Source organism: Heptranchias perlo, chromosome 25 (assembly GCF_035084215.1).
Source record: "Heptranchias perlo isolate sHepPer1 chromosome 25, sHepPer1.hap1, whole genome shotgun sequence".
NCBI classification, from domain to species: Eukaryota; Metazoa; Chordata; class Chondrichthyes; order Hexanchiformes; family Hexanchidae; genus Heptranchias; species Heptranchias perlo.
In genome coordinates, this window is record NC_090349.1 from 3,110,547 (window position 1) to 3,128,034 (window position 17,488).

Here is a 17,488-nt window from a genome sequence, read left to right on the forward strand (position 1 = left end):
ACACCACCTACCTAAGAAGTTTTTTTTTACGCAGCGAGTTGTTACGTGCTAGAATGCACTGCCTGAAAGGGTGGTGAAAACAGATTCAATAATAACTTTCTAAAGGGAATTGGATAAATACTTGCAGGGCTATGGGGAAAGAGCAGGAGTGGGACTAATTGAATAGATCTTTCAAAGAGCCGGCACAATGGGATGAATGGCCTCCATCTGTGCTGTATGATTCTATCAAATCACCTCGTAGTCTTCCCCTGTTCTAAAGAAAACAGCTCCAATTTTTCAAAAGTATGGTGTTTTCTATTTATTGAAAGTTAAAGGCCATGAGCTGTACATTTTATTTTAATTGATCATATCCTTTCGATTGTTGAGTCAGTGGTTTGGTCTGAAGCGTGTATCACAGATCAGGCTGGGGGAGGGGATGGGGAAAGTAAAAGTAAGAACTTAGCCACTGGAGATAAGGAAGATATCAATGAGTAAGGATCTTCCTGAGTTCAGGATTGGAGATTGCACCTCGGACGTCCAGGAGGCTCCTCGCTGTATCGAGAAAGGTGATTGACCAGTTTACTATGTGAAATAAAGGACATTATTTTGCACACAGTCACTACAGTCTGTGTGAATATGGGGCATGTGGAATTCACCTTTTTTTATAAAAAATTTTTAAAAACTGTTGAAGGGCCAAGGCCTACAGGCAATTCACAGCAAGGCTGAAAACGGCTAATGGGAAGATACGATAAATCAGGAAATAGTCATTGGATGACATCAAGTTTGAATTCTAAAACCCCCAAGATTGTAGTTGCCAAGCATTGAGCAAGTACCAAAACACAGGGGAAGAGAAATGGTGGGTAGGTATCCTTGGGATCCCTTGTGTGCACCAGTGACCAGGCAGAGTGCCACTTCAGGTCACCTGGATGTGTGACCCAAAAAATCTGGGTGAGTACCTGACTCATGTGTTTTGGAGTCTTCCTATCTCCTCACTGATGGGCACTGACCCACAGAGTTCCTCCTGTTCAATTACTGAGGGGTTCTGACCCATAGAGTTCCTCCCTATATTAAAAGAAATATGTCAAGGAAAACTTCCAGAACCAAACAATTCAGCTACGACCAATGTTCTCCTAAGCAGAATGTAGTGCATGAATTCTGTGATTCCATTCTTCACGTGAGTCCAGACAATGAGTGCTGACAGCTGTTTGACTATGGAGGCATCATGTTTGAGCCTATACCTGTCCTCACCTCATGCATTTTCCAGGCAGGGTCTCTAGATAACCATGAGAAGCAGGAACCCAAAATGATTTTTCACGTCCCTAATTCAGGGCACTGAGGCCAATTGCAATACACCAAGCACAGCCCCAGCTGAGATCAGCTAACTCTGTTAGGAGGCTACCTCGTTGCCTGATGGCTCTGCAGACAAATCAAACACATTCTAAATCTCACCGCTTTCATTGCAGGTATATTCTGAGGCAGAAAGGCTCGGCTGTAGATGCCGCCATTGCTGGCTTGCTCTGTGATGGCCTAATGAATGCACACAGCATGGGGATCGGGGGAGGCTTCTTCATGACCATTTACAATGCACAAACAGGTAGGTGCCTCCTTGCTCCGTCTGTATCCACACCGTTAAACCCTAGCCATTCCCTGCTCCCATAGAATGGACGATAGGTGGTAGTCCTGAATCAGTGGGCATCTTCTACAGGGGATCGCAGCCTTCCACCTTTAGACCGCAATCTCCCGCAGGTCTGCTCTGTGTTGGGAATTTCTGGGGCTGCTCTTGCGTTTTGTTGCTGGAGAGAAAAAGAAAACGCTACAGAAGGGAACAATCCCTGGGCTGTTGCAGATTGTTAATTTGCACATGCAGCTGCCAAACATCAGTGATATTGTGCTGTGTTTTCCTTTTTGAGCAGGAAATCCCTCCGCAGCAGCTGGTGAAATTAACTCTCGCTCATGCCCGTGTTTTAAACAGTTGTGATGCTTCAGTTTGTTTGTGAGTTGAATGTACTCAAACCACAAACATAGTGGCCTTGATATTAACCCCACCCTCGAGAGGCCGACACTTCATTAACATACTTAAATCAAGCTCTGTCAGTGCAATTGGGAGCCTGGTATAAATTTAACGGCTGCCGGCCGGGTTTCCCAGGGCTCGGGAAACCCGGCAGCGAAAGGGAGGCAGAAGCTGCCGGCTCCAGAAGGGAAGTGCCTTTTTCAGCAGTCCTTGTAGGCCAGGAGGAGCAGGAGTGCTCCCATTGGCCCATCGATCAAACCTTTGGCCTCCCATCTCCTTTATCCTGTTGCTGCGACTGGCAATCGTTCCTCCCCCATGCCCTTCCCCCCCCCCCCACCACCACCAAAACCCCCGATCTGTAGCTCCCTCCCTCCCAATTGCCAGCGACCGTCGCCAAGGGACCCCGGCTGAGGTCTTCTGCCGCTGCTTTTCCCGCCTGGCAGCTGACCAACCTGACAATTTGGCCGGCTGCTGGGCGGGAATTGGAATAAAAAAATGATGAGATGCTGCCGGTTCCCAGCCTTGCCGAGTTTTCCTCGTGCTCCCCCACACCCTCCGCACCTCCCCGTGAACCTGGACAAATGTGTTCACCTCATTCATTTGGTGATTTTATTTTATATTTAATGTTACCAATGGAATTAGTTCCAGAAAGTTCCTAGTAATCTCACTGGAGTGACCCATTAATTCAATCCGTTTGTTTTTAATTAGTCACATTTAAATTATTATTCCATTAGATTTCCCTTTAGGGAGAGCAAGATCTTGTAAGAAATTACTTGCTGTTATCAAGAATTCATACTTGCATTAGAATTGATCCTGGCCTTTGTACACAGCAGCAATCTGTTCTGAAATCATTAGCTTTTAAGGAGGTGGGCCTCGGGGGATACGATGATGCATTGGGTTAGACGCTGGGCGTTCACCTCTGGGCTTGCGTTTCGATCCAATTCCCGTTGATGGGATGACGTTTTCCTCTGTCTATTGGCTGTAAGGATCTAATATCAATTCAATTCCGAGTTGGAATGGGGCCAGAGCACACAACTGCCTCTAAACTGGTGGTTGGGGGTAGCAATTGGAATATGTTTAGATCGAAAGAAAGACTTTCATTTATTTAGCGCCTCAGTGTCCCAAAGTGCTTTACAGCCAATGAAGTACTAGGTTCACTAGATGAGGATTGTCCTGTGAGGAGAGATTGTGTAGAATGGGCCTATACTCTCTGGAGTTTAGAAGAATGAGAGGTGATCTCATTGAAATGTATAAAATTCTTAGAGGGCTTGACAGGGTAGATGCTGAGAGGCTGTTTCCCCTGGCTGGAATGTCTAGAACTAGGCGTCATAGTCTCAAGATAAGGGGTCGGCCATTTAGGACCGAGATGAATCATAAAGGTTACAACACGGAAGGAGGCCATTCGGCCCATTGAGTCCGTGCCAGCTCTATGCAAGAGCATAGAGTCCCATTCCTCCAGCCCTTTCCCCGTAGCCCTGCAAATTTTTTTCCTTTCAAGTACTTATCCAGTTCTCTTTTGAAGGCCATAATTGAACCTGTCTCCACCTCTCCCTTGGGTAGTGCATTCCAGATCCTAACCACTCGCTGTGTTTTTTAAAAAAAAAAAATTTCCTCATGTCACCTTTGGTTCTTTTGCCAATCACCTTAAATCTATGTCCTCTGGTCCTTGATCCTTTTGCCAATGGCAACAGTTTCTCTCTATCTACTCTGTCTAGACCCTTCATGATTTTGAATACCTCTATCAAATCTCCTCTCAACCGTCTCTGCTCTAAGAACAATCCCAGCTTCTCCAGTCTATCCACGTAACTAAAGTCCCTCATTCTTAGAATCATTCCAGTAAATCTCTTCTGCGCCCTCTCTAAGGCCTTTATATCTTTCCTGAAGTGCGGTGCCCAGAACTGGACACAATACTCCAGTTGTTGAACCAGGTTCATTATGACTTCCATACTTTGTACTCTATGCCTATGAGGAAAAATTTCTTCACTCAGAGGGTTGTTAATTTTTGAAATTCTCTATCTCAGAGGGCTGTGGATGCTCAGTCGTTGAGTATATTGAAGTCTAAGATCAATAGATTTTTGGACACTAAGGGAATCAAGAGATATGGGGATAGAGTGGGAAACTGGAGTTGAGGTTGAAGATCAGCCATGATCTGATTGAATGGCGGAGCAGGCTCGAGTGGCTGTATGGCCTACTCCTGCTCCTATTTCTTATGAAGTGTAGTCACTGTTGTAATGTAGAAAACTTGGCAGCCAATTTAGGCACAGCAAGATCCCACAAACAGCAATGTGATAATGACCAGATAATCTGTTTTATTGATTAAGTTTGATGGATAAATATTGGCCAGGAGACCGGGGAGAACTCCACTGCTATTCTTCGAAATAGTGCCATGGGATCCTTTATGCCCACCTGAGAGGGCAGATGGGGTCTCGCTTTAACGTCTCATCCAAAAGATGGCACCTCCAACAGTGCAGCACTCCCTCAGTATGGACCTGGAGTGTCAGCCTAGATATTGTGCTCAAATCTCTGGAGTGGGATTTGAATCCATGACCTTCTGACTGAGGCAAGAGTGATACTCACTGAGCCACAGTTGACACTAATTAATAACTAAATCATTAATTAATGTGTTTAACATAGAGAATAGTGGAACTTCACCTGAGTACAGGACCCAGTTGTTAAAAAAAACAGAGCAACTTCTACCCTTAATTGGGAGTCTTACTCAGGGATGCCATGGGAGATGGAAAGATCACACTTGGTGCCAATAGGGGATGTTCCTCTGGGGTCAGGGCTGAGATATATTGTTGGGGTGCAGTCGAAGGACTTTATCTGTATCTGACCATGTCGCAACAAGTCCTGTTCACCCATCATCCCTGTGGTCGCTAAACTATACTGGCTCCCAGTCTGGCAACACCTCAATTTTAACATTCTCATCCTTGTGTTCAAATCCATCCATGGCCTCACCCCTCCTTATCTCTGTAACCTCCTCCAGCCCTACAACTGTGCATGCAGGTACAGCAGGTAATTAAGAAAGTAAATGGCACATTGGCCTTTATTGCAAGGGGGTTAGAGTACAAGAGTATGGAAGTCTTACTACAATTGTACAGGGCTTTGGTGAGACCTCACCTGGAGTACTGTGTATAGTTTTGATCTTCTTATCTAAGGAAGGATACACTTGCCTGAGAGGTGAAGGTTCACTAGATTGATTCCTGCGATGAGAGGGTTGTCCTATGAGGAGAGATTGAGTAGAATGGGCCTATACTCTCTGGAGTTTAGAAGAATGAGAGGTGATCTCATTGAAACATAAGATTCCGAGGGGGCTTGACAGTGTAGAGGCTAAGAGGTTGTTTCCCCTGGCTGGAGAGTCTAGAACTAGGGGGCATAGTCTCAGGATAAGGGGTCGGCCATTTAAGACTGAGATGAGGAGGAATTTCTTCACTCAGAGGGTTGTGAATCTTTGGAATTCTCTACCCCAGAGGGCTGTGGATGCTCAGTTGTTGAATATATTCAAGACTGAGATATAGTTTTTTGGACTCTAGGGGAATCAAGGGATATGGGGATCAGGCGGGAAAGTGAAGTTGAGGTTGCCGATCAGCCATGATCTGATTGAATGGTGGAGCAGGCTCGAGGGGCCGTATGGCCCACTCCTGCTCCTATTTCTTATGTTCTTAACCCTCCAAGATCTCTGTGCTCCTCCAATTCTGACCTCTTGCGCATCCATGATTTTAATCGCTCCTGAATTGGCAGCCGTGCCTTCAGCAGCCTAGACCCTATGCTCTGGAATTCACTCTTTAAACCCCTCTACTTCTCTCTTCTCCTTTTAAGATGCTCCTTGAAACCTACCTCTTTGTCCAACCTTTTGGTCACCTGTCCTAATATCTCCTTATGTGGCTCGGTGCCAATTTTTATTTAGGGAAGATGCTATATAAATGCAAATTGTTGTACCTCCTGGTGACAGTAAAACTTGAAGCTGACAAGTTATTAATTTCTGTGCGGCTCTCCCGATGTCTGCCGTAACTTTGGCTGACGTTCCCGTGGAAAATAACAGCGGGAATTCTACCTCGTCGTGTTTAAATTCAAAGTATTTAGTTGCCCAGGACTAACCACCACCCTGATGGCAACAGGATGAATAAGGGACTTGAAGAAAAGGGAAAGCTTCAGGGAAAAAACCTGAAGAAGAGAATGCAGAACAGCTAAAGAAAAAATGTGAACACAACTGGCTCAGCTGAGTTAGAATCATATAATTGTACAGCACAGAAGGAGGCCGTTTGGCCCATTGTGCCTGTGTCGGCTCTCTGAAAGAGTTACCAATTAGTCCCACTCCCCTGCTCTTTTCCCATAGCCCTGCAAATTTTTCCTTTTAAAATATTTATCCAATTCCCTTTTGAAACTTACTATTGAATCTGCTTCCACCACCCTTTCAGGCAGTGCCTTCCAGATCAAAACTCGCTGAGTTTTTAAAAAAAAATTATCCTCACCTTCCCCCTGGCTTTTTTGCCAACCATCTTAAACCTGTGTCCTCTGGTTACTGACCCTCTGCCAGTGGAAACAGTTTCTCCCTATCTACTCTATCAAAACCCTCATAATTTTGAGGGGTTGGTACACAGGACAAAAGGGTTCAGGATCATTAGGCAGCAGTGCCTCCCCTTCCCCCAAGGAAAACACCTGCCACCCCTCACCTTAAGTCTGCATCTACAGATAAAAATGCCCATGTTCAAGGCACCCCCAACGCCTCAGTGCGTAAATGCACCATGAGGTACAGTACTGAGCTGTACAGACCAGGGAGATCCCAGGTTTGGATTTGTGGTCTGCACTTATCTTGGCTCATCTCAGACAGAAGCGATACTATATTCAGCCTCAGCATCCCTAGGCTGGGAGGGGAGAAAGTCAAATCAGGACTAAGTGCCCCTTGCTGGAACAAGGCACCTGTGTAGACAATGGGTGAGCACAGGAATGGGCTCAGATGTGATGCTCTCTTTGGTTGAATAGCCTGCTCCCTAGTGCACATGTGACAAATGACCACTTGGGCAAAGTGTTGGAGATTGACCAGAACCTATGGATCTATACAACAGCAAGGAGGGGACGTGGAGGCTATTAGCAGAAAGGAAAACTGTCTTAATCAAAGGCTTGCTCACATTTTCCAAGGATTCCATTGGTTCCTTTTTTTGTTGATGGGAATTTGTTTTTGAGAGAGAGTAAAGTGTGTTTGTGTTGAGGGGTGATTGAGAGTTTGCTGTTTCTTAGACAGTTACTCTTTGGTGAGTGTGAAATTTGAGCCAATTATTGGAACAGGAGTCGGCCATTCAGTCCCTCAAGCTTGCCCTGCCATTCCATTAGATCATGGCTGATATGTATCTTGACTCTCTTTACTTAACCGCCTTAGCTCCATATACCTTGATACCCTTAGCTATCAAAAATCTATTTATCTCAGTCTTGAAAGCTCCAATTGTTCCCCAGCATCCACAGCCTTTTGGGAGAGAGTGTTCCAGATTTCTACTACCCTTTATGTGAAAAGTGCTTCCTGATTTTGCTCCTAAATGGCCTGGCTCTAATTTTAAGATTATATCCCCTTGTTCATGATTTTTCCCACCAGAGGAAATAGTTTCTTCGTAGCTACCCTATCGAATCCTTTTAACATTTTAAACACCTTGATCTGATCACCCATCTATCTTCTGTACTCAAAGGAATACAAGCCAAGTTTATGCAACCTGTCCTCATATTTTAACCCTTTTAGCCTCTATCATTCTGGTGAATCTGCACTGCACCCCCTCCAAAGCCAATATATCCTTCCTGGGGTGCGGTACGGTGTCAGTATGGTTCACGCTCTATGTTAGACTCTTTTCCATGCTGGATACTTGCCAATCAATTATTTGGGTAGGTTGGGAGTAATTGAAGGAAGAGGCAGGTCAAGACTGCAGACCTTAATGTGAAACTACCAACTTACAGCTACAGGACTGGCGCCAACTCTCTGTATTAGTATTAAACTGAACTTTTCATAGAATAGTATATGGACTTGAAAGTATTTAGTCATAATCACAACTAGAGGAATCACAATAAACCATACGCATCCAATAAACGATTATACTCCTGAGTCTGTTAGAGAGCAGAGGCAAATCCTCTGCTACAGAAACCAATTGGACTATAATTTATTGATTTTTCTGTTGAGAAGCCAAGGCCCATATTGCAGAATAACGTCAGGTCTGAATAGAATGAAAGAGTAGACCAGGTAAATGAGAGTGCTGAATAAGCAGCACTAAGCTTTGGTTTTAAAATTGTGAAGGATAGTAAGAAGCCCATTATTCTGAGGTTCCAGAAAGGAATCAATTAGAGCAGATGGTGGTGTGATAAATCCAAACCTGGGACTTCCCTGGTCTCTATGGCTCAGTCCTGTACCTCCTGGTGTATTTACATACAGAGCCTTTGGGAATGCCCTGAACATGGGTTTTAACATAGTGAGGATCCAGGGAGAAGGGAGAGGTTGTGGGCTGCCCTATTAGGCTGAGGGATAAGGTAGAAAGTTTGAAAATAATTGGCAGTTGTACAAGTAACTGAACAAAACCGAACACAGTTTTGCTTGTCCAAAAATGGTTTGGTTCCTCACTCAAGCTTTGCAGACAACTAACAAAACATAGAATATTTATTCTGAACTAAGCTTGGAGCAAGATTCTGGCTGTAGCTAATTCTTTTAAACTCCTTGGCTAGCGTTTTTCATTTGTGAGTTCGCTAGCCTGTAATTCTCCCCTCGAAAGCCCGTTTCTCCCTCCCCGCTCCCCCACACCACCCCCCCACCCAAACCTCTCCAATCAATTCAGTGGACAGGAAAATCTCAGTTTTGAAATTTTCAATTGACCCCCAGCCTCAATAATTTTTTTTTCTGGGGGGGGAGAGGGGAAAAAAAGTTCCAGATTTCCACTACCCTTTATGTGAAGAAGTGCTGAACTGCACCCCTGAATGGCCTAGATCTAATTTTAAGGTTCTGGACTCTTCCACCAGAGCAAATAATTTCTTTCTCTTTACCCCATCAAATCCTTTAATCATCTTAAACACCTCAATACCCAATATACTCAAGGGAATACAAGCCTAGTCTATGCAACCTGTCCTCGTAATTTAACCCTTTTAGTCCCGATATCATTCTGATGAATCTGCGCTACACCACCTCCAAGGCCAATATATCCTTCCTGAGATGTGGTGCCCAGAACTGAATGCCAGACTCCAGATCCGTTATAACCAGAGCTTTATATAACTGAAGCATAACTTCCACCCCAATGTATTACAGCCCTCTTGAGATAAAGGGCAACATTCAATTAGCCATTATAATTATTTTCTTTCCTGACACGAGCTTTGTGACTTCTGTACCCGGACCCCGAAATTTATTTTTTATTTGTTCACGGGATGTGGGCGTCGTTGGCAAGGCCAGCATTTATTGCCCATCCTTAATTGCCCTCGAAGGTGGTGGTGAGCTGTATTCTTGAACCGCTGCAGTCCGTGGGGTGAAGGTTCTCCCACAGTGCTGTTAGATAGGGAGTTCCAGGATTTTGACCCAATGACGATGAAGGAACGGCAATATATTTCTAAGTCAGGATGGTGTGTGACTTAGAGGGGAACGTGCAAGTGTTGTTCCCATGTGCCTGCTGCCCTTGTCCTTCTAGGTGGTAGAGGTCGCGGGTTTGGGAGGTGCTGTCGAAGAAGCCTTGGCGAGTTGCTGCAGTGCATCCTGTGGATGGTACACACTGCAACCACGGTGCGCCGGTGGTGAAGGGGGTGAATGTTTAGGGTGGTGGATGGGGTGCCAATCAAGCCGGCTGCTTTGTCCTGGATGGTGTCGAGCTTCTTGACTGTTGTTGGAGCTGCACTCATCCAGGCAAGTGGAAAGTATTCTATCACACTCCTGACTTGTGCCTTGTAGATGGTGGAAAGGCTTTGGGGAGTCAGGAGGTGAGTTACTCACTGCAGAATACCCAGCCTCTGACCTGCTCTTGTAGCCACAGTATTTACGTCACTGGTCCATTAAAGTTTCTAGTCAATGGTGACCCCCCAGGATGTTGATGGTGGGAGATTTGGCGATGGTAATGCCGTTGAATGTCAAGGGGAGATGGTTAGACTCTCTCTTGTTGGAGATGGTCATTGCCTGGCGCAAATGTTACTTGCCACTTATCGGCCCAAGCCTGGATGTTGTCCGGGTCTTGCTGCATGCGGGCACGGACTGCTTCATTATCTGAGGGGTTGTGAATGGAACTGAACACTGTGCAATCATCAGCGAACATCCCCATCTCTGACCTTATGATGGAGGAAAGTTCATTGATGAAGCAGCTGAAGATGGTTGGGCTTAGGACACTGCCCTGAGGAACTCCTGCAGCAATGTCCTGGGGCTGAGATGATTGGCTTCCAACAACCATTACCATCTTCCTTTGTGCTAGGTATGACACCAGCCACTGGAGAGTTTTCCCCCTGATTCCCATTGACTTCAATTTTACTAGGGTTCCTTGGTGCCGCACTCGGTCAAATGCTTCCTTGATGTCAAGGGCAGTCACTTTCACCTCACCTCCGGAATTCAGCTCTTTTGTCCATGTTTGGACCAAGGCTGTAATGAGGTCTGGAGTTGAGTGGTCCTGGCGGAACCCAAACTGAGCATTGGTGAGTAAGTGCCGCTTGACAGCACTGTCGATGACGCCTTCCATCACTTTGCTGGTGATTGAGAGTAGACTGATGGGTCGGTAATTGGCTGGATTGGATTTGTCCTGCTTTTTATGGACAGGACATACCTGGGCAATTTTCCACATTGTCGGATAGGTGCCAGTGTTGTAGCTGTACTGGAACAGTTTGGCTAGAGGCATGGCTAGTTCTGGAGCACAAGTCTTCAGCCGGGATGTTGTCGGGGTCCATAGCCTTTGCTGGATCCAGTGCACTCAGCCGTTTCTTGGTATCACGTAGAGTGAATCGAATTGGCTGAAGACTGGCTTCTGTGATGGTGGGGCTATCAGGAGGAAGCCGAGATGGATCATCTACTCGGCACTTCTGGCTGAAGATGGCTGCAAACGCTTCAGCCTTGTCTTTTGCACTCACGTGCTGGACTCTGCCATCATTGAGGAGGGGATGTTTACAGTGCCTCCTCCTCGCGTTAGTTGTTTAATTGTCTACCACCATTCACGACTGGATGTGGCAGGACTGCAGAGCTTTGATCTGATCCGTTGGTTGTGGAAATGCTTAGCTCTGTCTATAGCATGTTGCTTCTGCTGTTTAGCATGCATGTAGTCCTGTGTTGTAGCTTTACCAGGTTGGTACCTCATTTTAAGTACGCCTGGTGCTGCTCTTTGCTCCTGCACAGTTCCTAGCTTCTTGCCATTTAGAAAATGCTCTGTTCTATCTTTCTTGGGTCCAAAGTGGATGATCTCTCAGTTCCCCACACTGAACTCCAACTGCCAGAGTTTTGCCAACTCACCTAATCTATTAATGTCCCTTTGCAACTTTCTGCTCCCATCTACACTATTTACTGTGCCACCTAACTTGGTGTCATCAGCAAACTTAAATAAACGGCTCTCTATTCGCTCATCCAAGTCATTTTATAAATATAGTGAAAACCTGTGGCCCCAGTACAGATTCCTGGGGGGTAACAGTAGTCACATCCTGCCAATGAGTACATACCTATTATCCCTAATCTCTGTCTCCTACCTTCTAACCAATTTCCTAACCAAGCCAATAGATTGCCTCCAATTCCATGTGCGCTCATACTCCCAAGATATCTCAATTGTGTGGGACAGGCTGGATGACCCAGAGTCTTTTCCTGTCCGTCATTGTTCGTAGTCTCTTCTGTGGAACCTTGACGAATGCCTTCTGGAAGTCCATATAAATAACAGACACTCCCTTTTGTTACACTTGTTACCTCCTCAAAAAATTCAACTTGGTTTGTTAGACATGACTTACCCTTTACAAATCCATGCTGTGGGTCCATATGATCAGTTCATATTTGTCCAAATGCTCAGTCACTCTGTCCTAATAGCAGATTCTGGTAACAATTAGGAAAACAGAGAAACTATGAAATTAAATTTAAATAAAATTGAAACTAAAGAAAAAGGCAACTCTAAGTAAATAGACAGTAAAGGAGAGGATGACAAAAGGGAATTCGAAGAGGTTAGGAAAGAAGTCAAAAAAGCAAAGAGGAAGTACGGAATTAAATTAGCAGGAATATAAAAAGAAGTAGTGAAGTATTCTAGACACATAAATACCACAAGAAAAATGAGAATAGGCATAGGGCCACTAAGGGATGCACAGGATAAACCCACAGGTAATGACGACAAAATGGCAGAAATATTGAATAGTTACTTTGCCTCAGGGAGACTAACAAGGTGGGCATGACATTAGAAGAAGAGATCAAAAAAGATATTTAAGACTAATCAAACTTAGAGAGGACAAAACCCCTGGTCCGGATGGTTCGCTCGCTCACTCACTCACACTATAGACCAGTTAGCTTAACATCGGTGTTAGGAAAGATAATGGAATCTTTACTCAAAGATGTAATAGAAAAACATCAAGAAAATGATAATATAATAAAGAATAGTCAGCACGGATTTCAGAAGGAAAGTCATGCTTGACCAACTTTATTGAATTCTTTGAAGAAGTAACAGCAAGAGTACACAAGGGTAATGTAGTAGCTATAATATATTTGGATTTTCAAAAGGCCTTCGATAAGGTACCACATCGTAGGCTCCTGGCTAAGGTCAGAGAATGTGGAGTCGGGACAAGTAGCAGAATGGATAGCAAGCTGGCTACAAATTAGAAAACAGAGTAGGGACTAATAGCTACTCAGACTGGCAAAAGGTGGGCAGTGGCATTCCATAGGGATCGGTGTTGGGACCACTGTTGTTCACAATTTACATTAACAATTTGAATTTGGGAATCGGAAGTACAATTCAAAAATTTGCAGACGACACCAAATTGGGGGTGTAGTTAATACAAAGGAAGAATGCACCAAAATGCAAGACGACATTAATAAACTTGCAGAATGGGTGTGTAATTGGCAAATGAATTTCAATTTAGATAAGTGAGGTGGTGCATTTTGGTAGGAAGAATGAGGATAATAAGAGTCTAAATGGGGTAGAGGAGCAAAGGGATCTTGGGGTACAGGAACACATCACTAAAGGTAGTGACACAAGTTAATAAGGCCATAACAAAGGCAAAACAAACACTGGGGTTCATTTCTAGAGGGATAGAATTGAAAAGTAGGGACGTTATGTTAAACTTGTATGGAACCTTGGTTAGATCACAGTTGGAGCACTGCACAGTTCTGGTCTCCATATTATAAAAAGGATATAGAGGCATTGGAGAAGGTGCAAAAAAGATTCACAAAGATGATACCAGAACTGAGAGGATATACTTATCAGGAAAGGCTGAACAGGCTGGGACTCTCTTCTCTACTTAAGAGAAGGCTGTGGGGTGACATGATAGAGGTCATTAAGATGACGAAAGGGTTTGATAGGGTAGGCAGAAAAAATGTTTCCACTTGTGAGAGAGTCTAAAACTGGAGGTCATAAATTTAAGCTAGTCACTAATAAATCCAATAGGGAATTTAGGGGAAATTTCTTTACGCAGTGAGTGGTTAGAATGTGGAATGTGCTTCCACAAGGAGTAGTTGAGGCAAATAGCATAGATGCATTTAAGGGGAACCTAGATCAGCACGAGGGAGAAAGGAATAGAGAGAAATGCTGATAGGGTCAGATGATGAGGGGCGGGAGGAGGCTCGTGTGGAGCATAAATGCTGGCATAGACAAGTTGGGCTGAATGGCCTATTTCTGTTCTGTAGCCTCTATGGGGGATAAATTAGTTAACCTCTGAAAATGGGTGTGTGATTAATCCGCGATGCAGGCAACATGTGACATTCATCGGGGGGCCCCGATATCGGAAGTGGCTAGCACTACTTAAAGGCAGCCTGCACCTCTTAAAGGGGAGGTGCACGGTGGCTGCAGAAAGTGCTTTGGGAAGGGAATCTGTAGTGGAATACACTGAAGAATGGCTGCGCCAAGGTTCTCAGACGGTGCACGAGAGGCCGTGGTGGAAGAGGTGGACAGATGGAGGGCCAACCTATATTCGCAGGGGGGCAAGAGGCCCTCCAGACATATGCTCATGAGGCAGTGTGAGGCTGTGGCACACGAGGTCAATGCCAGGAGCATCGTACCACGCACGTGGATGCAGTGCAGGAAGAAGTTCAATGATTCGACATGAGTGGTTAAGGTGATTGAGTTCGACTTTCAAGTGGCATCTCCTACCAATTACACCACTAGTCTCATCCACTGCTCCACGCACTCCTCTTTCTCTTTTCTCCTCCCCCCACCCCAACCCCCCCCACCAATCTCTCATCTACCAACAAACTTTTTCAATCACTACTCAACCCTTCAAATCACATGCTGCATCTCATGCTCACACATTACCACTCTAGCAAGCTGCACACCCATAACTCAAGGTGGTGCACAACAGCAGGCAGCACCAAACAACAGACGGAGGACAGGCATGCTTACACATCCTCACCCCCATGGAGGAGACAGTGCTGTCCATCATTAGATGGGCCATGGCTACTGGTGGTGCTGGAGGTATTGATGATGAGGGTCTCTGCATACCTAATCCTCCTTCTCACTTCCCACTTGTCCCTCAGCCCACAATCTTTTCTGACTCACGTACTACAGATGATGTAAGCACGCCTTACTTTCTCGTCTCCCTGCACCACAACTCAACCCGAGTCCCTTTGTCATTTCAGTACCCAAGACCTGAAACCTGCATAGTCGGCAGAGGTAGACATCAGTGATTAACAAACAGTCACTCGATCTTACACTCGCGGCCACTAGCTCAGATACTGACACTGTGTGTAGTTTAGAGGCTAGGATAGAGGAGGGATCTGCTCGTGGTGAGACACCGGGCGCAAGTGTGCAGGGGGCGGGGGGGAACGGATATTGCAGGTGCCAGCTGGCTGGAGGGCGAGGTATTACACTAGCTCTGTTGCAAAGGAATCAGATGATGACTTTTGGGCCAGGCTACAGAAGAAGACTGATGGGCGTACACAACTGAATGCTTGGTGCACTGGAAAGCCTGCCAGAAAGCCTGTGCACAATGTCAAGGGGCATGGAGGAGTCCAGTTCCAACTTGGCACAGAGGTTGGAGCCCATCCTTTCCCACATGGAATGGGTGGTCACCTCCATCATCACACCTGTGGAACCCACCATAATACAGGGTCTGCTGACTGACGTCAGAGCTTCCATTGCAGCACAAACATCTGCCATTCAAGGTCTGACTACTTTGGAAGCTCAGACTGCTGCCATTGTGGCTCTGGGTTCCACTCTGGAACGGGGCTTCCAGGGCGTCACAGCACTCCAGCAATCCGTTCTCCAGCAGATCTCCAGGATTGCTGAGGCGCCGCCCTGGGAAAGTGGCAGTAGCACCATGGAAGACGAACCTGCTTTCCTCTCTCAGGATGACAGCATTCCTGCTCCCACCCCTGCCACTCTGCCAGCTGTTGCCTGTCAGCTAGCCAGGCCAGACTGCTGCAGCCCCTGTCAAGATGGTGCAGTCTGAAGCCAAGCTCTCCCGGCCCAGAGCTGCTCGAGGTCGTCCTCCACGGCCATCTGCAATCTACTCAATTGAAGGTCAGCAGCCTTCCGCCACCCATACTCCAGCCACTGGGGATACACCTTGTAGGAGCACTAGGAAAGGTAAAGGCACATGATCGACAGGCACTAAGGGAATGCACAAGGGTGAATAGTATCAGTTTGTTTGAATCATTTGACGTGTAAATCTATAAATGTGGTTATGAATTTGTATTTGGTGTTGGTTTTCATTTCTGCAATGAGCTGAGGGAAGAAGCAATGTGTAAACATAAGGGGACGATTTGATGGTCGTGTGGGAGAGGAAAGGTAAGGAGTGAGCGACTGTTGGTGAATGGGGAGGTGTCATTGAGGTTACTGGTATTGCTCATTAATAATTTGATCATGCAGGGCCTTGGCAGACAAGGCCTGTCTACCTTCTTGCCTCCCTTCCACTTCTAAGGGAGATCGGAGACGGATAGAGGGCCCAAGAGCGGGAGAGCTGAGCTAAGTGAGATCGGAGGGGGATAAAGGAGGGCCCGAGAGCAGGAGAGCTGAGCTAAGGGAGATCGGAGGGGGATAAAGGAGGGCCCGAGAGCAGGAGAGCTGAGCTAAGGGAGATCGGAGGGGGATAAAGGAGGGCCCGAGAGCAGGAGAGCTGAGCTAAGGGAGATCGGAGGGGGATAAAGGAGGGCCCGAGAGCGGGAGAGCTGAGCTAAGGGAGATAGGAGGGGGATAAAGGAGGGCCTGAGAGCAGGAGAGCTGAGCTAAGGGAGATCGGAGGGGGATAAAGGAGGGCCCGAGAGCGGGAGAGCTGAGCTAAGGGAGATCGGAGGGGGATAAAGGAGGGCCCGAGAGCGGGAGATTTGAGCTAAGGGAGATCGGAGGGGGATAAACTGAGACCAGCGGTGGAGTTCCAGAGGTGACGTCACCAGTGAAAAAGTGACGTGGCGTAGGGGAGGCAGCTGATTGGTAAGTCGGTTCAGGTGAGTATTTCTACTATTCTGCAGTGCAGTAACTAAAATAAAAAGAAAGGGAAGGTCTGCAGGTCTTATAGCAAGTAGCGTTTTTTAGTGAATCAAGGTCCCTAGTGAAGTTAACATTCTCTAAATTAAGAGTAATTTAAAGGAATAAACTCCTTAAGGGAGTAACTAATGAGCTTAATCTAAGGCAAGTCACGGCAGCAGAGCTCGCACCCGTGATATGGTCCTCCTGCGCTATGTGCGAAGTCATGGACACTACAGGTGCCCCTGGCGACCATGTGTGCAGGAAGTGTGTCCAGCTGCAGCTACTGGCTAACCACATTTCGGAGCTGGAGCTGCGGGTGGATTCACTGTGGAGTATCCGCGATGCTGAGATTATCGTGGATAGCATGTTCAGTGAGGTGGTCACACCGCAGGTAAAGATTACGCAGGCAGAAAGGAAATGGGTGACTGCAAGGCAGAGTAAAATGACTAGGCAGGTAGAGCAGGAGTCCCTGGGGCCATCTCCCTCTCAAACAGAAATTCTGCTTTGGATAATGTTGGGAGAGATGGCTTATCAGGGGAAAGCAGCAAGAGCCAAGTTCGTGGCTCTGCTGCACAGGAGGGGAGGAATAAGAGTGGAAGGGCTATATTGATAGGGGATTCAATTGTAAGGGAACAGATAGGTGTTTCTGCGGCCGCAAACGTGACTCCAGGATGGTATGTTGCCTCCCTGGTGCTAGGGTCAAGGATATCACGGAGCGGCTGCAGGACATTCTGGAGGGGGAGGGTGAACAGCCAGTAGTCGTGGTCCATATTGGTACCAACGACATAGGTTTAAAAAAAAGGGAATGAGATCCTGCAAGGTGAATTTAAGGAGTTAGGAGATAAATTAAAAAGCAGGACCTCAAAGGTAGCGATCTCAGGATTACTACCAGTGCCATGTGCTAGTGAGTATAGGAACAGGAGAATAGATC

The 17,488-nt window shown here is 46.2% G+C and overlaps 1 protein-coding gene across 6 annotated transcripts in view; it reads left to right on the top strand.

The window, feature by feature from the left end:
- LOC137341934 (glutathione hydrolase 1 proenzyme-like) overlaps positions 1–17,488 on the top strand; it is a 325,363-nt gene that overhangs the window by 241,923 nt on the left and 65,952 nt on the right. For all 6 annotated transcript variants that reach the window (XM_068005450.1, XM_068005448.1, XM_068005451.1 and 3 more), the window contains one exon: positions 1,443–1,573. In XM_068005450.1, coding sequence (XP_067861551.1) covers positions 1,443–1,573 — 131 coding nt within the window. The remainder of the gene's footprint in view (positions 1–1,442; positions 1,574–17,488) is intronic.